We start from the raw sequence: 24236 nt of genomic DNA on the forward strand, positions 1-24236 counted from the left end.
GCGTTCACCTGAAGACCGTGAACTCACCCAAAAACCTGGGATTGATAATTTTTGCCCAGATTGGTAATTGTGCAATTTGCATATGTGGGGCTGAATTTAATGGCTATGGCTGTGGCCCTGTTGGCAGGCCAGAAAGCCGGACGCAACCCTGCTGAGACAGTTCCAAGAGCCCTGGCATGATTCTACGCCTATCAGACAATTAATTGCCTGCCACCATGGCTCCCACCTCTTTAAGGGTGAAGATCCACTGCCAAGAGCTGCTGGCCATTCAGTGGGTCAGCAGCGTTTCAGCCCCAGCAGGTGCAATGGCTACTGCTGGTACTGCAGCTGGCCAGAACTACCAATATGGAGGTGGCTGTGGAGTGCAGATAAATGGGATCGGGTTCACTGGGGCTATACACAGGCCCTGGGGTACGGGGGTTTGCTGCTGAGAACGGGGGATGGGGAGAGGGGTAATGGAGGAGTGGTGGGGTGGGGGGGGGAGAAAGGTGGGCGGGGGACTGTGTTTCAGCAAGCTGGCCCTTGCTCCTGGTGGGGCCCTCCGTGAGCCACAGGGTGCTTGGTCAGAAGTGCCTCCCCCCTTGAACTCTCCAGGAGGCCACCAGCTTTACCCTGGGCTGCCTTGCCACATGATGAATTGCTCCCCACTGCCAGTAGCAGAATGACTGAATCCCAGGGAGTCGGGTAGACGACAGGCGGTCCCACTCCAGCCCCACCTTTCCTCCTGATCTTACAGCTCCCCGCACTCTGGAATCCAGGATTCTAATTGGTAGCTGATCCCAAAATCTATTCCAACAATTCATAATCTTAAAGTGCCACGTGACTATATTTGATTTTACGTTGCACAGTATTCCTGCTCTTATAAAATAGCACACTCTTTACTTAAGCTTTCTACAATAAAGCAGATTAATTTTTTTATTATATTTCATCTCACGACTTGTTTAAAAGTATTTAAAGAAATATATCTGCAACAGGCACAAATATTTGCTTTCAAGTCACAAGGGGGATATTGTTGTTGCATCCTTCCACTTCAGGTATATTAATGTAAAAGCCAGTATAGGGCAATGAGATTCAATTCTTAAGAGACCATTTAAGGCAGCAAGTGAAGCAACTGAACCAGAGATGGTGCCGAAAGTAGATTCAAATTCCTATTGCCTCAAAGAGAAAAAGCTTCTCAGTTTGAACAGTGAAGTTACTTTTACAAAAAAGTTGAACAACATTAACTTGTAGATCTAACAGAAGTTACCTTTAGGCTGGGCTTCTTGTGGGAAACAGAGGCAATTCCTTCAGCTACCACGATAATTGGAACGTGGTACTGATTATGGGATAATGCTGCGGCAGCACAGGCAATGCTGAAAGCCTCAGAGAGCGTGGTAAAATGTTTCTTACTGAATACAGCATTAACAAGCTGAATGACTTGATCCTGAAATTAAAAAGAACAGAGCTTAAATTTTCAGATTTACTGACATGCATAAAACCGAAAAATTGATCGATCAACACGACATCTTCGTATCCTAGCCACCTATTTTACCTTAATAATCTGAAGGTCAGAATCGATTAACTTTTCTGCATACTCTTATATGGTGTGTACATCATCCAAAGCAATACTTAACTGTTTAAAAAGTGGTTCTAACCAGAATGACAAAGTTAGTTTTTGTATGATGTTCAACCACAAATTAATGAAGTGATATAACACCGTAAATCTATTGGAATTCTTGTGGCTCAGTGAATGTCTGTCCACAGTGGTATTGTGCTGTGAAGTCAATCCAAACAATCTCAGTATACAGCTCAAGTACTAGTCTAGGCTCTCTTCCTCCTCACAGAATCTTAAGTGCAGAAAGAGGCCATTCTGCCTATTGAGTCTGCACTGACTCTCTGAAAGAGCATTCTACCTAGTCCCACTCCCCTGCCTTATAGCCCTAACCTGCACATTCTTTCTTTCTTTTCAGATAGCCATCCAATTCCTTCTTGAATACCTCGATCAAACTGCCTCCGCCACCCTCTCAGGAAGTTTGTTCCACACTTCAGCCACCCCTCTAAGTGAATACTTTTTCCCCTCACATCATTTATTCCTTTTGCCAATTATTTTGAATCTGTGCCCTCTAGTTCTTGATGTTCCCCTGAGTGGGAACAGCTTCTCACTATTTACCCTGTCCATACACCTCCTTCTTTTCTCCAAGGAAAACAGTCCCAACCTCTCCAATCCATCCTCATAGCTACAGTACGTCATCCCTGGAATCTTTCTTGTGAATTGCCTATGTACTCTGGCCAATGCCTTCACAACCTTCCTCAAGTATGGTGCCCAGAACTGGAAGCAGTACTCCATTTAAGGCCTAACTAGTGTCTTACACAAGTTCAACACAATCTCCTTACTCTTTGTACTCAATGCACCCACAAATAAAGCCTAAGATACTAAATGCTTTATTAACTGCTCTCTCAACATATCCTGCCACCTTCAATAACTTACGTATACACACACACACACCTCTGTTCCTGCACTTCTTTTAGAGTTTCTCTTTTTATTATATACTGTCACTCCATATTCTTCCTGCCAAAATGAATCACCTCACACTTCTCTGCATTGAACTTCATCTGCCAATTGTCCACCAACATGTCTATTTCCTTTTGAATATCAAGACTATCCTAATCACAGCTGACACTGTTTCCAATCTTCTCATCATCTGCAAATTTTTAAATCATGCCCTGCACACCACAGTCTAGGTCACTAATATACATAAGGAAGGGCAAGTGTCCAAACATTAACCCCGGGGAAACTCCAGTACAAACCTTTCTCCGTTCTGAAAAGCATGTATTAACCACTACACTGTTTCCTGTCACTTAGCCAAGTGCCTACGCTCCCAAGTTAGAATTTTGCTCACAAATCTGTTTGTGCGGCACTGTATCAAATGCCTTTTGAAAATCCATATACACCATATCGACAGCTTTGCCCTGATCAACCTTCTGTTACCTCCTCAAAAAACTCCAGCAAGTTAGTTAAACATGATTTTCCCTGCACAAAAGAGGGAAAAGGGAACTAATTGCACACAAAGCTTGAACATATCTGAGGTTGAAATGGTGAATCTACATAAAACCTTAGCATGACCAAAGTTGAAGAACTGTGCTGAGATTTGGGCTCCAGGGTGGGACTTGAACCTGTGGCCTTCTAGTTTGGAGGCTGAAGTGCTACCAGAGTGCCAAGATCATACTATACAGGAAGGGCAAAGTTAATTTTGACCAATGTACCATGATCCAGAAGGCAGCATAACTTAGTCTGTAAGTAAGTTGAACAGGGATGAGAATATCACAAAAATGACCATTAATGTTCACTGTCTAAAGATCATGAACCAGATTTTTCCTTCGGCCTGGATATTTTCACTATTATTTTTACAAATAATTTTCTTGTACGATCACTGGAGTGAAAACACATTATCCATGAAAGAAAAAATCAAACTACTGTTCAGCTATTCCCAAGTCCTTTTCTTGAATTAGATGGCTTCAGTCGGTTTCAAAATTCTAGTCCTACTGAAGCGGCTGGAGCTACATGTGCTCTTCCTCATGCCTGATGTCACCAAAGCAACTAAGGAGTGGGAACGTAGAGTGTGGGGAGGGTGGAACAGGGCATTGCTATCAAAGGATATATAAAAATCAAGCACTCATTTTTCCCACACACATACACATCCTATGAGGAGAATATGCTAAATAAAATAGCTCAGAAGCCTAGATGTGTAAATGCATTCCTCCTGCTAACAGGCACAATAAAAACATACAGGATCTTCACAAAATATATATGTGGATGCCTTGAAAATACAATTATAAAAAGTCTAAGCGGGGTACTTCTTAAGTAAACTCAGCATTAGCTCTACAATATGTCTGGTTTCTTTACTGTGTTTACCTCTTTGATTGCTGGCTCCATTCCAGCATGGTCAGACAGCTTATATGCAGCACTCACAAATAACGCTGTTGTTTCTAATCCTTCTTCAAATTGAAGATAAATACCCCCTAGGTCATCAAGACGTGCAACCAGATCCTAAAGAGGAAAAAACATGCTATAAGGTACCGATAATGTGTTTCTTTAAAAAAAAAGCGCAACTGTTTTTAAACTTGAAACTGTTTTATGTTACTGTCTACGTCCAACAGCAGTTTTTTGTCTGATACGTGTGTATGAAGTTTAAAATCAAGAAAGTTAACCCAAAATTAATCAACTATTTTAATAACAAATAGAGACCATGAAATTTGAAGAAAAAAGTTGTGGAGTCATCACAGTCTCACCCTCCTTTTATGAGGCTTACTTTGAATACACTCTCACTAGCAATAGTAATGTTGCTATTAGTACTCCATTAGTGCTAGATTTAGCACTCTGGCTTCCCCTGCTAAGGGTGAAAGTCTTCCCAACTTTGGAAGAACTTAACAGTACTGCTCTTGATTGTCCTGACCAAGCAATTATGGATTTCACAGTGGGAGGCAGACAGAAGGATATAGAACAGAGAAAATAACTAGAAACTATGCAACAGAATCAACATCTCTCCATCACTATTTTTTTTTAAACAGGGTGCCTCAAAGGTTAACCATAACAAAAAGTATTTATTTGTGAAGAATCAACATTGCATTGGCTTCTTTAGTTCTATCATGGTATATATTGATTAAAAATAGGCTTTACCCCTGCAAAAATGTTCTGGATATATTTTGTTTCAATAATATTTTGGTTTTCTAAAAATGTATAAACGCTGCAATTTGTTCAAACATGTATTTGATTAGTAGCTGCTCTTATATAGTTAAATTCTCAAGATCCTGGTAGCTCTTTGAAAGCTCTTTATCTGTCTGCTTTTCCAATCTAAGTAAGAGCCTAGAATTCATGCACAGAGAGCTAGTTAGGTCAGGTAACTTCCTTGGGCTGGTGAGCAGCAAGAAGCAAAGAAGTTGCTATTAATTTTTAATTACAATGCACCAGCTAATTTGAACAACTGCTGTAAAATGTACTAATTGCTTGTTTGTAACTGTTCACTAAATTTGCTTGGCAATTAACACCTAAAACCAGTTTAGCATAATTTTGCCATCTTCAGAAAACAAGGATGATCCAGTGAAGGCATGGGGTATAGCTAGTAAAATGTTTGTTCCCAGACATCTATTAATGTTATCTAAGTATCAGGACATGTGAACTTTCTTTTATTCTTTCACAGGATGTGAATGTCGCTGGCTAGGCCAGCATTTATTGCCCATTCCCATTTGTTCTCAGGAAGGTGGTGGTGAGTTGTCTTGATCTGATGCAGTCCCTGTGGTGTAGGTACACCCACAGCACTATCAGGCAGGGAGCCCCAGGATTTTGATCCAGCAACAGTGAAAGGACAGTGATATAGTTCCAAATCAGGATGGTGTGTGGCTTGGAGGGGAACTTGCACATGATGGTGCTCCCATGCATCTGCTGCCCTTGTCCTTCTAGGTGGTAGAGGTCATGGGTTTAGAAGGCGCTGTTGAAGGAGCCTTGGTGAGTTGCTGCAGTGCATCTTGTAGATGGAACACATTGCTGTTATTGTGCGTCGGTGGTGGAAGTAGTGAATGTTGAAGGTGATGGCTGGGTTGCCAATAAAGCAGGCTGCTTTGTCCTGGATGATGTGGAGCTTCCTGAGCGTTGTTGGAGCAGCACTCATCCAGGCATGTGGAACATATTCCATCACACTCCAGACTTGTGGCTTGTAAACAGTGGACAGGTTCTGGGGAGTCAAGAGGTGAGTTAACCTCTGCAGAATTCCCAGCCTCTGACCTGCTCTTGTAGCCACAGTATTTATACGGCTGGCTCAGTTCAGTTTCTGGTCAATGGTACCTCCAGAATGTTGATAGTGGGGGATTCAGCAATGGTAATTCCATTGATTGTCAAGGGGAGATGGTCATTGCCTGGCACTTGTGTAGCGCAAATATAACTTGCCACTTATCAGTCCAAGCATGAATGTTGCCCAGGTCTTGCTGCATACATACGGGAATATACTTCAGTACCTGAGACGTCCCAAATGGTGAACGTTGTGCAATTATCAGCGAACATCCCCACTTCTAACCTCGTGATGGAAGAAAGGTCATTGACGAAGCAGCTGAAGATGGTTGGGCCTAGGGCATCATCCTGCAATGATGTCCTGGGAATGAGATGATTGACCTCCAACAATCACAACCAGCTTCCTTTGTGCTAGGTACGACTCAGTGGAGAGTCTCCCCTGCCACACCACCCACCCCCCGACACCTCCCAACCGATTCCCATTGACTCCAATTTTGCTAGGGCTCCTTGATGCCACACTTGGTCAAACTTGATGTCAAGGGCAGTCGCTCTCATCTCAGGAGTTGAGCTCTTTTGTCCATGTTTGGACTAAGGCTGTAATAAGGTCAGGAGCTGAGTGGCCCTAGCAGAATCCTAACCGTGCATCAGTGAGCAGGTTATTGTTGAGTTCGTACTATTAGATAGCACTGTTGATGACCCCTGCCATCACTTTGCTGATGAAGAGAGTAGGCTGATGGGGAAGTAATTGGCCATGTTGGATGTGGACTGGGCACATGTGGGCAGTTTTGCACATTGCTGATTAGATGCCAGCGTTGTAGTTGTACTGCAACAGCATGGCTAAGGGTGCAGCTGGTTCTGGAACACAAGTCTTCAGTACTATTGCTGGAATGTTGTCAGGGCCCATAGCCTTTGCAGTATCCAGTGCCTTCAGCCGTTTTCTGATATTACGAGAAGTGAAGCGACCTGCCTTAAGACTGGCATCTGTGGTGCTGAGAAATTCAGGAGGATGCAGAGATGGATCATCCGCTTGGCACTTCTGGTTGAAGATTGTTGCAAATGCTTCAGTCTTGTCCTTTGCACTTATGTGCTAGGCTCCCCCATCATTGAGGATGGGGATATTTATGCAGCCTCCTCCTAATGAAGGACACAGGGACCTAAGGTTCAACTACATCAGCTTGAAACACATAAGCAACAAAAAAATAAAGTAAAAATGAAGTAAAACAGATAAAATAAACTTTGAAATTCAACAGGTGCCTATAGCAAACACACTGACAAAGGAATACGTCACAAAATACTTGATTTTTGATTGAACCATATGAAATTTCTATCCTGTTGCTGAGAAAAAAGTTTAATATCAATTCTATTATAAATCTGAAATATGTAGCACTGAACTATTCAGAAGTGTCACCTCGCCATTTATGGTCCTTTTATGAAGGATACAACCCAATCTTACCTCATATTTAAAAATGTTCAAGTTTCTGTTTCAGAAAGATATGAATAACAAAGCCTCTAGGGACACAAGGCAAACTATGAATCATCCAAATTAGTTTTGTCTTGAAATAAGAGGCTTAATTACCCGGTGCTAAGGGAGCTCCACTAGTCCGGATGTCCAATCAGTAAAGCGAATACACATATTTCAGAAAACTAAGGTAACAAGTAAATTGGAAATTGTAGATGAAAGCATTTGGGAGATGAATACTGGGCAGGAAAAATGACTCAATGGATGTCACAAAGGTATAACAACTGACAGTACGCTGTAAAGTCTGCCTTAGGTGATATGGACACTCGTCGTACTGATCAAATTTGCCCATTTAATAATAACGAAAAAGGGAAAAACATAGTTGGAATTTGTAATATTAGAAAATATGTAGTTAACGAAATGGACGGGTACACAGAACTATTTGTTAAGCATTTAAAATATTTTGAAACACATACAAAGCTTAGTTCTAGCCAAATAAAAGACATCAGTTGTAAAAACTCAAACATGTGAATTACCTTCATCCAACTGGTCTGAAATTCACACAAATACACATGAACAATACACATTATAACTGTTTCAGAATATGTATATTAAGAATAACAATCTTTGTTCTACTGTTTGCAGATGTAGTTTAATTATTTATCCTATCTATATTGCAGGCAGGGTTATTTTATGCTTAAAAAAGTCAAAAGAACTTTTCAAAAGCCAAAATGCAATCTGCTCATCACCAATGTTGATTGTCAAAGCCTTAACATTTCTATTCTATTCCCCCCCACTCACATCTGCCCACACACTGCTCAGAAACAAAGATTTTACCTCAATCTCCTCCACAATGCTTCTTAGATCAGCCTGCTGAGATAGATAGGAAGCCGCAAACAATGCTTGGATAATTCTGTAAAGAAGAACACCAGACTCAGGGATGTCTAATTTTAAGAGGTCCATACTTTTGTATATGATGTGCTAATTTAAGTTACAGTACAGATTGAATCTTTAATAATTTTACTCAATTTTCACCATGGCACAATAACCACAAATTTCCATGAATGTATTTACAATCTCACATTGTTACTGTACATTGCAGAAGTGACCAGAAGAGGCTCTACTTAATGACCCTGCAATCTCAGATTGCAATGTACTGATCGAAGAAAATCAGAATAATCACAATACATTAATGTAATGTATCTGTAATCTCACACTATTTCTGTATATCAAAAGGTTGGGAAGGTCTGTGATTACAGTCATTTTATTGAGACGCTCATTCTGAGATTGTAAAGGAATTATCTCTTGCACCTGTTGTATTATCTATTTAGACAACATTATTTTTTCTATCCTTAGCTAACTTCCTCAAAGCACTTCAGAAGAATTGAATACTTTGCTACTTTTTGAATTCAGTCTCTTTGACGTACTATTAGTTTTGAGCAGAGTAAAGCACAACTCCCTTCTCTCTGCCCCAATGGTATCTGCAATCTCCAGGAACCATTGTCAAGCACAGAGTGTCCAAAGGTTTATCTTCATGGACCACTTAGGTATCAAGCCTTAGGAGCTTTAAATAAAGTTTAAATCCATGTATTTGTTTTCATTAATCTCAATGTGCTACTAACATAACTTGATGCTCTATGAGCAGCTGCTTCCAAACTTCCTGGCATACAAAATTCATGCAGGACAAACCAGTGATTAAGAAATAAAAGCACAAATACAACTGAAATGGCTGGGCTTTAGGAATTAGATTGAGAGTGGTCAGGACCAGTCCCTCTATACTTTCATTCCCACATTTCACCTTCATTGTGGTCAAACTGAACAAGGCCTCTTTCTGCAATGTATGGCTATATAATTATTGAAAGAATTGTTAAAAAACTCACTTTCTTTGCAAAATAGTTAAAAACTTACACTCTGGTCACATAAGGATTTGTGTGATTATCCATAACTGACTTATAAAGGTATGGATTTATATATAGACTCCAGATGAACAGGCCATCTTAAATTTCTAGTGTTCACTAATAACAGAAATAGAAGGAATTACATACCCCAAGGAGCCATCATCTTTTGAGATGTGAGCAGCAAGGGCCCCGAGAACATCCCGAGATGCCAGAGGAAGGCCAAAATTGCTCAAAGCTCCAACTGCATGGTAAATCTGAGTAATTGAAGAATCATCGCTCACTGCTGCCAACAAGAGATCTCGGGTTTCATTGCTGACTGTAATCTGCGAATGCGTTTTGAAGAAAAAAACGTGAGTATCTGCTTATTGCCCTTCCTACTTGTTGCACAGTCAGTCATTTAAGGTTACATCCGCTTCCTTGTCATGTCACTTAGGCTCCATCATTTTGGTATGTATCAGCAGGATAAAGGTATACATCTATAGGATAAAGGGGCTGCAATCTTAGCTATTAGATTGCACTCCAACAAAAAAATATTGTTCGTCTGGAGTGCTGTCCCAGTCATGGAGGCCACTACTAATACAGTGATTTGCTTTCAGTATCACTATATGGAAATAGTCCTCTCTGGGCTGTAAGCCCTGCTGTACTAATTTTCCAAAGATATGGAAACAATATGGAGGCCTTTCAATTAAAACTGGCAGCGCAAGTGCCATGAAATCTCCTGTCCTACACTATTCTTTCTAGCTGGTACAAAACATGCAGCTGGTATTATCAAATCAGTATTAGTGCTTACAACATGCCCCTGAATAATGATACAATGGAATGATACATTGGTACAATACAGTTTAGAATATCAGCTTTCCTATATTATTGCTTGCACTTTCACGAGTCCATCAGAAAACTCAATTAATTACAGTAATTACTATTGTGAAAACAGTTATAGCATGAATGGGTCTGTAGAAGGCTGACTAAATCACACAGAAATTATTTTCTATACGTTTTACAAAGTAAAATAAAACATTTCTTAAGTTATTTTCAAATTATCTTACCTCACAATTAGAGAGGACTTGACTTGCCTCAGCAACGTAAAAAAGGGAATCAACATTTCTGGAGTCCATTTGTGATTTCAAAAAGTTACAAGCAGCCTGATTGGAAAGAACAGATTTAGAAATAACCTTTCACTACTGACATAAACCTTTGTATTTAAGAATCTCAGAATCTCACAGTGCAGAGGCCCTTCGGCCCATCGAGTCTGCACCGACACATGAGAAACACCTGACCTACCTAATCCCATTTACCAGCAGTTGGTCCATGGCCTTGAATGTTATGACGTGCCAAGTGCTCAGCCAGGTACTTTTTAAAGGATGTGAGACAACCCGCCTCCACCACCCTTCCCGGCAGCGCATTTCAGACCGTCACCACCCTCTGGGTAATAAAGTTTTTCCTCACATCCCCCCTAAACCTCCTGCCCCTCACCTTGAGCTTGTGTCGTCTCGTGACTGAGCCTTCAACTAAGGGGAACAGCTGCTCCCTATTCACCCTGTCCATGCCCCTCATGATCTTGTACATCTCGATCAGGTCGCCCCTCAGTCTTCTCTGCTCCAACGAAAACAAACCAAGTCTATCCAATCTCTCTTCATAACTTAACTGTTTCATCCCAGGCAACATCTTGGTGAATCTCTTCTGCAACCCCTCCAGTGCAATCACATCCTTCCTATAATGTGGCGACCAGAACTGCACACAGTAATAATCAATAGAAATCAGTTTTAATTGCTTATATGTCTTAAAAGAAACGATGGAAATGAAATCCAGATAATGTGGTTCTAAAATTGTTCGGGTGTGATTTTGTGAATCAGATGTCCAGTTAATTCTTAGCACTAATCTTTACATTGATAAGTAAACAAAAATAAATTATTAAAATGGACAAAGCCATTAAAACAGCATTGTTAACATATGTAAAAGATACAAGAGCTACAAAACGCAGCCCAACGAAAGCTGTTCTGTTCTTCAGGCTAATCAGTTTTCCCTTAAACACAGAACATGCAAACTTTCAAAACTCTCATTACCTTTGGTGTCTTTCTTATTTCTCCCAGCAGGCAGTCATCATTCTGTACTAGCTAGATTAATGGGGTAGGGGAAATCCTTAAGTATGCAAGGTCTTTGGCCCAAAGACTATTTTAAAAGAATCTGAGATACCTCATTTTCCACCTGTTGGACCGATTGCCCATCACATTATTGAAAATTCTGAAATAACTATCTATTGTAAAAAAATGTTGATTCAATTTCAAGTATAAGTACTAATTGCTTTTGGTGTAACTCAGGTTGGCTATTTACCTCTTTATTTGGGACCACAAACTTGCGACCTTCACTGCCTAGGAGGAGGAGGGCAGCAGGTCCATTGGAGCGCCATTACCTTAAAGTCACTCACCATCCTATCTGAACATATATTGTTGCTCCTTCAGGTCAAAATCTGAAAGCTCTCCACCGAACTTCACTGTGGGAGTACCTTCACCACATGGACTACAGTGGTTCAAGAGGTCAGCCCACCACCATCTTCTCATGGTTAACTTGGGGTAAGCAATGCTGACCTTGCTAGTGACACCCATGATCCCAGAATAAAGAAAATATTTTTTTCTCAATTTCTTTAAATACAAGGTGGCAGACAGTGTTTCCTGGCCTCCAACTTCAGGAGCAGCAATAGGGCAAAACAGAAATACCCAACATCAGTGGACAATGGCCGAGTTCTGGCTAACTCGAGAATATTTATCCAACAGTACATCTGACCCCACGTCTCCAGGTGATGTAACTATGTTGATAAGGGAGACGAAGAGAGAAGCTTCCGCCCACATATTCACGCCATCATTCAGACCACCTATTTCTATCTCTGTGACAGCCTGACTTTGCTCATCTCAGCTCAACTGCTGCTGAACCCTCATTCATACCTTTATTACCTCTAAACTTGATCCACTCCTGTGCTCGCTGACATACACTGGCTTTCGGTCAAGCAAAGTCTTGATTTTAAAATTTTCATCCTTGTTTTAAAATCACTCCATGGCCTTGCCCCTCCCTATCTCTGTAATATCACCCAGCCCCATAATGCTTTGAGATATCTGTACAAATCTAATTCTGGTCTCTTCAGCGTCCACGATTTGAATCATTCCACCATTGGTGGCCGCACCAATACTTTAGGACCTAAGCTCTGGAATTCCCACAGTACACCTCTACCTTGTTTAAATCTACCTCTTTGATCAAACCTGACCTAACATCTCCTTATATGGCTCGGTGTCATTTCGTTTTATAATGCTCCTGCGAAGTGTCTTGGACGTTTTATTATGTTAAAGGTGTTATATAAATTTAAGTTCTTGTTGCATTAGTGATATAGGTTAATATTCTCATTTTGCAACTGCTTACCTGCTCATCTGGTACTTGATCACCAAGCTTTTGCAAGCCTACTATGGTGTAATAGGCATTCTCCAAATTGGAATAAGGTTGTTTTAAAGTTTGCGTTAATCTTTCAATATCAAAATTCGACAAATAGTGCTTAAGGGTGATGGCCTGAGTAATGGCCAGCAAGGCCAAGGTGAACAGAGTTCCTGTACCTGAAACACAAGTGAAAAATACAGTTAAAGTAAAAGGTTAAGAGAGATTACACATGCATGCATTAAGTTCACAGTATTTTTTGTGTAATGTTTATTAACTTGAGACATATTAAACATCTCTGGGTTTTATGAGTTCAATATAATTAAAAGCAGCACATGGTAAGGATATATCCAGGCTTGTTTGACTCAGACGTCTGCAGAACTAACTGATGCGAACACTTCAATAGCAGTGAAGAACTGCAAACTGAAGACAAATATGTATCATTCCCCACATTGACACTGAAGATCTCACAATTCTGATCACTTCCTATCTACAATAGGAACTAAATGAGAGATACAGTGAAAGTGAACATAAGAACAGCCCTTCGAGCCTGCTCCACCATTTAATAAGATCTTGGTTGATCTGATAGTAACCTCAAACCTGCAGCCCACATATCCCCAATAATCTACCACCCCCTTGCATACCAAGAATCTATCCACCTCTGCCTTAAAAATATTCAAAGGCACTGCTTCCACCACCTTTTCAGGAACAGAGCTTCAAAGGCTCATGACCTTGAGAAAAAATTTCGCCTCATCTCTGTTTTAAATGGGTAACCCCTTATTTTTAAACAGCGACCCCTTGTTCTAGATTCTCCCACAAAAAGAGACATCCTTTCCACATCCACCCTGTTAAGACCCCACAGGATCTTATATGTTTCAGTCAAGTTGCCTCTTACTCTTCTAAACTCCAGCAGATGCAAACCTAGTCTGTCCAACCTTTCCTCATAAGACAACCTGCCCATTCCTGGTATTAGTCTGGTAAACCTTCTCTGAACTGCTTCCAAAGCATTTACATCCTTCCTTAAATAAGATGACCAATACTATACACAGTACTCCAGATCTGGTCTCATTAGTGCTCTATATAACTGAAGCATAACCTCCCTTCTTTTGTATAAGCAAAATACCGTGGATGTTGGAAATCTGAAACAAAAACAAAAATTGTGGGAAAATCTCAGCAGGGCTGACAGCATCTGTGGAGAGAAAGACAGAGTTAAAATTTCAAGTCCGTATGACTCTTCAGAACAGTCATACGGACTCGAAATGTTAACTGTCTTTATCTCCATAGATGTTTTCAGACCTGAGTTCTCCCTACTTTTCTATTCAATTCCCTTTACAATAATGATAACATTCTATTAGCTTTCCTAACTACTTGCTGTACTTGAATACTAGCAAGTGATTTTGAGATTCATGCACTAAGATACCCAGATCCCTCTGCAGTTTGGAGCTCTGCAATCTCTCACCACTCAGATAACATACTTCTCTTGTATTCTTCTCGCCAAAATGAGCAATTTCACATTTTCCCACATTATACACCATTTGCCAGGTCTTTACCCACTCACTTAACCTACCTATATCTTTTTGTAGCCTCCTTTTGTACTCTTCACAACTTACTTTCCTACCTTTGTATCATCAGTAAATCTGGCAACCATCAACCACCCCTTCATTCAAGTCATTTATATAAATTGTAAACAGCTGAGGTCTCAGCACTGATCCCAGGTGGCACTTCAGTCTGGAAAAGACTTCAGATCTTGCCAATCTGAAAAAGACCCATTTATGCCTACTCTGTTTCCTGTTAGCCAGTCAAACTTCTTTCCATGCCAATATATTACCCCCACGCCATGAGCTTTTATTTTACGTAATAACCTTTGATGTGACTCTTTATCAAATGCTTTCTGGAAATCTGAGTACAGTACAATCACTGGTTGCCCTTTATCCACAGCACGTCACTTTCTCAAAAGAACTCCAAGTTTGCTAAACATGATTTCCCTTTCACAAAACTATGTTAACTCTGCCTGATTACTGTCAACTTATCCAAGTGCCCTGTTATAGCTTCTTTAATAATAGCTTCTAACATTTTCCCTATGACAGATGTTAAGCTGACCGGCCTGTAGTTTCCTGCTTTCTGTCTCCCTACCTTTTTGTAATGGAGTTACATTTGCTATCTTCCAATCTAATGGGACCCTTCCTGAATCTAGGGAGTTTTGGAATTTTAAAAAATTCATTCATGGGATGTGGGCTTCGCTGGCTAGGCCAGTATTTATTGCTTATCCCTAATTGCTCTCGAGAAGGTGGTGGTGTGCTGCCTTCTTGAACCACTGCAGTCCCTGTGGTGTTGGTACACCCACAGTGCTGTTAGGGAGGGAGTTCCAGGATTTTGACCCAGTGGCAGTGAAGGAACGGCGATATATTTTCAAGTCAGGATGGTGAGTGGTTTGGAAGGGAACTTCCAGGTGGTGGCATTTTCATGTGTCTGCTGCCCTTGTCCTTCTGGATGGTAGTGGTCGTGGGTTTGGAAGGTGCTAAGGAGCCTTGCATCAACTATCTCACCTGCTACTTCTTTTAAGACCTTAGGATAAAGCCCATCAGGGCCCAGACACTTGTCAGCCCGCAGCTCCAACAATTTACTCAGTACCACTTCTCTGGTGATTGTAATTTTCCTGAGTTCCTCCCTCCCTCCCATTTCCTGATTTATAGCTGCTTCTGGGATGTTACTTGAATCCTCTAGCGAAGACTGATGCAAAATATCTGTTCAATTCATGTGCCATTTCCTGGTTTTCCATTATCAATTCCCCAGACTCATTTTCTATAGAACCAACGCTCACTTTGTTAACTCATTTCTTTTTAAAATATTTATATAAACTCACATCAGTTTTTAATATTTCTGGCTAGCTTTCTTTTGCACTCTAATTTTTCCCTCCTTATTAACATTTTAGTCATTCTTTGCTGTTCCTTATATTCTGTCCAATCTTCTGACTTTCCACTTGTCTTCACCCAGTTATATGCTTTTTCTTTTTAAGTTTGATACCATTTTTAAGCTTTCTAGTTAACCATAGAAAATGTGTTCATCCCTTTGACATTTTCTTACCCGTTGGAATGCATCAATTCTGTGTATTCCGAAATGTCCCCTTAAATGTTTGCTACTGCATCTCTATTGACCTATCCCCTAACCTAATCTGCCAATTCACTTTAGCCAGTTCTGCTTTCAAGCCCTCACAATTGCCCTTATTTAAGTTTTAAAACAGTCTCGGTCCCACTGCTCCCTCCCTCAAACTGAATGTAAAATTCAACCATATTATGCTCGCTGCTACTTAAGGATGCCTTCACTATGAGATCATTAATTAATCCCATCTCATTTCATAATACTAGTATGGCCTGCTCCCTGACTGACTTCAGAACACGCTATTCTAAGAAGCTATCCCGGAAATATTCTATGAACTCCTCATCCAGGCCAACTTTTCCTATGTGCAGATTAAAATCTCCCATAATTATTGCCATGCCTTTCTGACAAGCTCCCATTATTTCTTTATGGTCCCACCCTATCATGTGGTTACTATTAGGGGGCCTGTTCACAGCTCCCACAAGTGATTTCTTGCCTTTCCCAGAACAGAAAAATTGATATGTAGTTGAAAGTGCCAATTATGCAACTTATTAATCAGAAACCAAATTTGAAATTTCTTGTGCCCCTGTAAAATATTAGCATGGATAGAGGATTGATTAGCTAATAGGAAAAAGAGAGTAGCCATAAATGGGTCATTTCCGGGTTGGCAAGGTGTAACAAGTAGAGTGCCATAGGGACCAATGCTGAGCCTCAGATAGTTACAATATATATCAATGATTTGGATGAAGGGGTCAAATGTATACTTGCTAAGTTTGCTGATGACACAAAGATAGGTAGGAAAGCAAGTTGTGAAGGAGGACATAGGGAGTCTGCAAAGGGATATAGTTAGGTTAAGTGAGTGCGAAAAAAATTGGCAGATGGAGTATAATGTGGGAATATGTGAACTTGCCCATTTTGGCAGGAAGAATAGAAACACCGTAGATTATTTAAATAGAGAGAGATTGCAAAACTCCGAGGTACAGAGAGATCTGGGCGTCCTAGTACGTGAATTACAAAAAGTTAGTATGTAGGTACAGCAAGTGATTTGTAAGGTAAATGGAATGTTGGTGTTTATTGCAAGGGAAATGGAATATAAAAGTAGGGATGTTTTGATGGAAGCATAAAATTAGAGATATTGATAGGTTAAGTGAATGGGCAGAATTGTAGCAAATGGATTTTAATGCAGGGAAATGTGAGGTCATCCAGTTTCAACCAAAAGGGGACAGAATAGAGTACTTTCTAAATTGTAAAAAGCTAGAAAGTGGGCTTGGGAGCATAGGTACATGGATAATTAAAATGTCATGAATAGGTACAGAAAATAATCAAAAAGGTTACAGGAATGTTGGCCTTTATATCTAGAATAGACTGCAAGGGAATAGAAAACAACGTTCAGTTAAACTACATCTGGTGTGATGTAAACAGTAAAGAGTGCCACAACTTAGATGAATATATTGGTTATTGCGGGAGAATAGTGTAGATTTACCAGAATTATATCTGGACTCCAAGGATTAAGCTAGGAGGAGAGACTAAACACAATCGGGCTATACCCACCCAGAATTTAGAAAGTTAAAGGATGATTTGATTGAAGTTTTCAAGAAATTGAGGAGGAAAAATAAGGTAGAGGGAGAGAGAGGGAGAAACTATTTTCACTGGTTGGGAAGTCTAGGCCTAGGCTGTGTGTGCGTGTTGGGGGCAGGGGGAGAAGAGAGTGGGACAGTGTCAAAAAAATTAGAGCCAGACCTATCAGGAGAGAAATTAGAAAAAATTCCTTTGAGCAAAGGCTGGCAGATTTTTGGAACACTACCACAAACAGCAATTGATGCAAGATCGTTTTTTAACTTTAAAACTGACGTTGATCATTTGTTAATCAAAAGTAATAAGGAATATTGAGCAAAGACAGGGATATGGAGTTAGATCACAGATCAGCCATGATCTCACTGAATGGCAGAACAGGCTCATGGGGATAGGTAGCTCTGTCTCTATATTTCTACAACATCATCTGTTCATTCAATGTGACTATATATTTTGCATATGTTTAACATTATAAATGAGAGCTACACATCTCTGAATGTATCCTAGTACAAAAGAAAAATTGAATATTGAAATGAAAGTTAAATCAGAAATAGCGAATGACTGACCAGGGCCTGTTCTCAATCCTGCCACACAACACAGGAGTCTTTAAGTAAACAATGGTGTATCTAGTATGATTTGCAAAAAGATGCATTCGTCACATCTAAACACTGTGTATCATTGCGATTCAAACTCTTATTTCTGTGTGTGCGTGTGTGTATGTATTTATTGGGAAAGGAAGATTACTTAATTTCTCAGTTCAGTTTTTTAGTAGTGTTTGATTTGAATTCAGTGTTTTTTTTGTGCGTACACACATCAGGCAGATAGTGGGGAGTCAGTGGAGTATGGAGATAGAAGGCAGTGACTTTGTTTCATGTTGTTTTTTTATTATGATTTCCCTTTAATATATTTAACAGAGATACCATTCCTTGGGAAGTTCTTTAATATGAAGAGAGCACTCAAAGCAGGCATTCTCAATTCACAGTGAATTCTTTACGCCTCAAGCAGCAATTAAGACATTCACTCTTTCCACCACTGACTCAGGTGGCAACAGTGTGCACCATCTACAAGGTAAACTTCAGCAATGTGTCAAGCTTCCTTAAGCAGCACTTGCCAAACCCACAACTTCTACCAACCAAGCAGCAGAAGCATGGGGACAACATCACCTGCAAATTCCCCCTGAACCACACACCATTTTGACTTGGAATTATAATTGCCATTCTTTCCCTGTTGTTGGGTCAAAATCCTGGATCTCCCTAACAGCACTGTGGTTATATCTACACCACGTGGACTGCAGTGGTTCAAGAAGGTGGCTCATCTTTCTCACGTGCAGAGAAAAAAAAGAGAAAATATCTGTATTTTGTTTTAAACAAAAATGCTTCCCCACCTGCTTCTATAATCCACAAGATAATACATTATCCAGTGTCACCATTTACTGCAACTGTTTATTTCAGAATTCAGAATCTAGGTTGTGGATTTTTAAAATATATGCTTACAAGCAGATAACTTGGAAGCAAAGTCACCGGATTTCTGTCTGTTCTGTAGACATGTCTCAAGCATTCAGTAATTTACTAGGGCATTACTTCTGAAACAAAAGCAGAAAATGCTGGAAATACTCAGGTTTGGATAGTTGCTATTTTTTGTTCATGGGATGAGCACATTTCTGGCAAAGTCAGCATTTATCGCCCTTCACTAATTGCCCTCAGGAAAGATGAGCCACCTTCTTGAACCGCTGCAGTCCAGGTGGCGTAGGTACACCCACAGTGCTGTTAGGGAGATCCAGGATTTTGACCTAACAACAGCAAAGGAAAGGTGATATTGTTCCAAGTCAGAATGACGTGTGGCTTGGAGGGGAACTTGCAGGTAGTGCTGTCCTCATGCTTTTGCTGCTTAGCTGGTAGATGTGGGTTTGGCAAGTGTCGCTTAAGGAAGCTTGACACGTTGCTGAAGTGCACCTTGTAGATGGTACACACTGTTGCCACTGAGTAGCGGTGGTGGAAGGAGTGAACGTTTCAAGTGATGAATGGGGTGCCGACCAAGTGAGCTGCTTTGTTCTGGATGGTGTTGAGAGTGTTGTTGGAGCTGCACACATCCAAGCAAGTGGACAATACTCCACCACACTTCTGACATGTGCCTTATAGATGGTGGACAGACCTTGGGGAGTCAGGAGATGAGTTACTCACTGCCAAATTCCCAATCTCTGACCTGCTCTTGTAGCCACAGCATTTATATGGCTAGTTTGGTTAATTTCTGGTCAATGGTAACCCCCAGAAATTTGATGAAGGATCCAGTATTGCCATTGAACATCAGGGAGAGATGGTTGGATTCTCTCTTGTTGGAGATGGTCATTGGCTGGCACTTGCATAGCCCAAAAATTACTTGCCGCTAAACAAGTCTGAATGCTGTCCGGGTCTTGCTGCAAACTGGTATGGGCTGCTTCAGCATCTGCAAAGTTTGAATAGTACTGAACACTGTGTAATCATCAACAAACGTCCCTTCCAACCTTAAGATTGAGGGAAGGTCATTGTTGAAGCAGTGTTGGGCCTAGGAATCCTGCAGCAATGTTCTGATGAAAGGTCATCAAACAAACAATAACTCTGGCTGATGCTGTCACTCCTGAGGATTTCCAGTGTTTCCTGCTTTTATATCTTCTGCTCCTATAGTACCATTTTTCTTTAGTTACTGATCCTGTCTTTCAGAAATTAAATGTCTTGAAGTGCAGGGGAGCTGACTCTTTAGTGCAGTAGAGAATACACGGCATTGTCAAAAGGTACCAATCTTCTAACTGAATCCTCGTTCGTTTGCTCAGTTAGAAGTTTAAAAACTCCCATTGCAATATTCAAAGGTGTTCCGCTGGTATTTTGGCCAACACTCCCCCATCAAATTGACTGGCCATTCATCTCACAGCCAGCTCTGGAATGTTACTAGCTTGGAACAGATACAAGATTTACAGTTGTGCATCAATGCACTCCAAAACATGATGGCTGCTGTGAATACCAAAACATTTTGTCGTGAAACGCCATGTAGAAAAACAGTATTAATTTGGCTACACCAAAAATTTTTGCAATGAAGATGTGACTTTTAAAGCAATAAAGACCTATAATTTGATGATCCATACCATTCCATTACCAATTAAAATGGTGCATAACCTTATAACGCCTTGAATTTGTATAGCACCTTTAACACAAAAGAACACCCCCAAAGCACTTGACAGACGCGTCAGAAAGCAAAATTTGACACTGTGCCACATATGATGTTAGTGTAGATGACAAAAAGGTGATCAAAAGGCTCGGTGTTAAGTGGCCACTTAAAGTGGGGGAGTGAGTCAAGAGAGGCAGTGAGGTTTACAGAGGAAATTCCAGAGCTCAGAGTGAATGAGACAAAGATGGATATAAGAGAAAATGGTGAAGTACCGAGGTGGGGGGGGGGGGGTGCTCAGGAGCAAGGGCTGCTGCATCCATAACCTCAATTTAGAGGACACAGGTACAAGTGTCCGCCTAACAGCTGAGAAAACGAGCGGGGACAAAAGGCCTTTCAACGAGTCCAACACTGTGTCCCATAACTTCCAGCGACCTGGCCATTCTAACCTGGTACAGATCTGCTAAACTGGGGGGGGCAGCAGCTTTTTTTTACGGCTGCAGGTGGCCGAGTTTTGAACCCTGCCACGAGCTGATGCGCAATTTTCCAGGCACAAAAAAGCAAAGGTCTTGACTGAAGTTGGCACAGCGGCGGCGTCCCCGGGGTCGCCATTCGGCCGGTACCCCTATCCAAACACCCCCCCACCCCTCCCCTCCTCCCGGGGAAAGGCAGAGCGGTCACTCGGGGAATGAGCCACGTCCGCACTGGGCGCTCAGCCTCCCCCGCAGCTCGGCGGCCGCGGGCGGGTGAGTGGCCCGGGCGGGTGGGCAGGAGGCCGGCCAGCTCGCTCCGCTCCACCCAGCCCGAGCTGTCCACTGCTGGCCTCTCTCATTCAGCCCCCCCCCCCCTCCCCCTTCATCCCATTACCTGCAGCTCCCATTGTCACCGGGTCTCGGGAAAGGGGGGAGGGGTCACCCAGCCAGGGGGTCAATCCCGGAGCATATCCGCTTCCGGGTCAGCGGACTCATCCATTTCATTCTTTGGAGGGGGGTGGAAATATTAAATCATATATTGTAATCTTTTCAGTTGTAATGATCTAATGTTGATTATCACTTGGTAACATATCTGATTCGTTTCATCTATCCGAACCCGTGACAAATAGCTTTCCCTTTTAATTAAGAGCCGACGATGCTGATTTACTCCCCCCTCCATTCCACAACGCTGGTAGATGACTGATAAAATTAATCGACATTATTAAATATTTTACATTTAAATAAATTATCGATGACACATTGCTTCTGGCCATGAGAGATAAATTTTAAAATATTTTTGAGGAGTTGGAATGTTGGGCGGGAGGAGATGTAGATGTGTTTGAAGCCCATTGGCTGCTGCGAGCTGTCAATCATTTAGCGCGGGAGCTAGGTGCTAGGAACACGTAAAACAAAAACAGAATTACCTGGAAAAACTCAGCAGGTCTGGCAGCATCGGCGGAGAAAACGTCAACTCTTCTCCGCCGACGCTGCCAGACCTGCTGAGTTTTTCCAGGTAATTATGTTTTTGTTTTGGATTTCCAGCATCCGCAGTTTTTTTTGTTTTTATCGCTAGGAACACCTGACAGGCTGGAGAGCCAGACTAGTCACGTGGTTACTTAGCTTGTTCCCTGAAGCATCAGTAAATTGAATCAAATTATTTATACATTGCATATCTTTATGGTTCAGTCTGAGATCCTTGGGAAACAATTTGAGTTTACTTTCTTACCGATTGCATAACTTTTGTACTGCGATAATAGCTTACACTTTATGCAACATATTCCGGGGCTGAAGTTTCTGCTAGTTGTGCGCACGGATCCCAGCCACAATCTGCAACACTAGTGCAAATGACTGGGGGGAATTAACATTGTCGGGACTTAACCAGTTACACTTGTGTATTCTGTAATCCTTGGTTCCCTCTTTATCTAATCTCCCTTAGCGACATCAACCGAAGGCACAGCATTAGTTTTCACATGTACGCTGATGACACCCACTCTACCTCATCACTCGACTCCTTCACTGTTGTCAAATTATCAGAATGCTTACTCGACATCCAGAACAGAAATTTCCCCCGATCAAATATTGGCAAGACTGAAGTCAAGTTTTCAGTCCGTGCTCCAAATTCTGTTCCCCAGCTACCAATTGCATCCATCTCCCTGACAACAGTCTGAGATTAAACCTGTCTGTTTGCAACAGGGGTTATTTTCCCTGGAGCAGGGGAGATTGAGGGGGGTCATGATTGAGATGTATAAAATTGTGAGGGGCCTAGATAGGGTAGACAGGAAGGAACTTTTCCCTTTGGTGAAGGGCTCAATAACCAGGCAGAATAGATATAAGGTAAGGGGCAGAAGGTTTACAGGGGATGTGAGGAAGAAGTTTTTCACCCAGAGGCTGGTGGGAATCTGGAACTCACTGCCTGAAAGGGTGGTAGAGACATAAACCTCATAACATTTGAGAAGTATTTGGATGTGCACTTGCGATGCCATGGTCTACAAGGCTATGGGCCTAGTGCTGGAAAATGGGATTAGAATAGTTAGGTACTTGTTTGACTGGTGCAGACTCGATGGGCCGAAGGGCCTTTTTCTGTGCTGTAGACCTCTATGACCCTATGACCTTCATAACATTGCCTAACTTCATCTGCCTCAGCTAATGTACTGCTGAAACGCTCATTCATAGATTTGTTACCTCTAGACATTGACTAATCCAATTCACAAGCTCTGAAGAAGGGTCACACCGAGTCAAAACGTTAACACTGTTTCTCTCTCCACAAATGCTGCCAGACTACTGAGATTTTTCAGCATTTCCTGTTTATATTTCAGATTTCTAAATTCCGCAGTATTTTGCTTCTATTCCAAATCATGCCTGGTTGGTTTCCCACATTCTACCCTCCGTAAACTTGAGGTCATCCAAACTCTGCTGCCTGTATCTTAACTCACACTAAGTTCCATTCATCTATCACACTGGCACTCACTGAGCCACAATGGTTCCTGGCCAAGCAACATCTTGATTTTAAAATTACCATCTTTGTTTTCAAATCCCTCCATGTCCTTGCTGCCCCCCACCACACCGCCCTCCTCCCCCCCACCATCTCTGTAATCTCCTCCAGCCTAACAACTCTTTGAGTTATCTACACTTCTCTAATTCTGGCCTTGAATATCGCTGATTTTAACTACTCCACCATTGGTGGCTGTTCCTTAATTTACCTAGCCCTTAAGATCAGTAATATCTTCCCTAAGCCTCTCCACCTTGCTTTCCTCCTTTAAGGCACTCCTTATAACATACATTTTTGATCAAGCTTTTGTTCACCTGTCTTAATCTTTCCTTATGTGACTCGGTGTCATTTTTATAATGCTCCTGTTTCATGCCATTAGATGTTTTATTACATTAAAGGCACTATATAAGTATAAGTTGTTTTGTTATTGTTGATCTTTTATACAGGTTCAGAATTCAGTTATGCCCTGCTCACAAAAATGGCTGCATCCCCAGGTTGAAATTGCACATTAGAATTAAGCTTTTGTTCCTGGTATCTTCCATACCTCTGTGGATGTACATTAACATTCTGACTGCACGCCTAACAACATGGTAGTGTTGTTTTTCTTTGCTCCTTACTCACATGATTTCTTGCCTCTTTGTCGGGACAGCAGGTGTAACCTTAGCTCAATGACTTTTAGAATCATCCCTGTACTTAGCACTACATCTGAGAGGTAGCACACTGTTCCTTGTGAAAACGCTGACTGGCAAGACCTTCACCCTTGAAGTAGAACCCAGTGACACCATTGCAATAATCAAAGTCAAAATTCAAGATAAGGTATGAATCCCACTTGACCTGCAGCACTTGATCTTTGCTAGCAAGCAACTGGAAGATGATTGCACCCTTTCTGACTACAACATCCAGAAAGAGCCTACTCTTCACTTGGTGTTGTGTAAAA

The 24236-nt window shown here is 41.4% G+C and overlaps 1 protein-coding gene across 2 annotated transcripts in view; it reads right to left on the reverse strand.

Annotated features, from left to right (window-relative positions):
• The window catches only part of rpn2 (ribophorin II), a 59319-nt gene extending 38006 nt beyond the window's left edge, over positions 1 to 21313 (reverse strand). For both annotated transcript variants that reach the window (XM_041204429.1, XM_041204427.1), the window contains exons 1-7: positions 21206 to 21313; positions 12527 to 12714; positions 10165 to 10260; positions 9266 to 9441; positions 8058 to 8133; positions 3893 to 4027; positions 1247 to 1423 (exon numbers count right to left, since the gene is read on the reverse strand). In XM_041204429.1, coding sequence (XP_041060363.1) covers positions 1247 to 1423; positions 3893 to 4027; positions 8058 to 8133; positions 9266 to 9441; positions 10165 to 10260; positions 12527 to 12714; positions 21206 to 21218 — 861 coding nt within the window. In that variant the 5' untranslated portion in view covers positions 21219 to 21313. The remainder of the gene's footprint in view (positions 1 to 1246; positions 1424 to 3892; positions 4028 to 8057; positions 8134 to 9265; positions 9442 to 10164; positions 10261 to 12526; positions 12715 to 21205) is intronic.
• Positions 21314 to 24236: the final 2923 nt, after the last annotated feature.

Source organism: Carcharodon carcharias, chromosome 14, assembly GCF_017639515.1.
Source record: "Carcharodon carcharias isolate sCarCar2 chromosome 14, sCarCar2.pri, whole genome shotgun sequence".
In the NCBI taxonomy this organism is placed as follows: Eukaryota; Metazoa; Chordata; class Chondrichthyes; order Lamniformes; family Lamnidae; genus Carcharodon; species Carcharodon carcharias.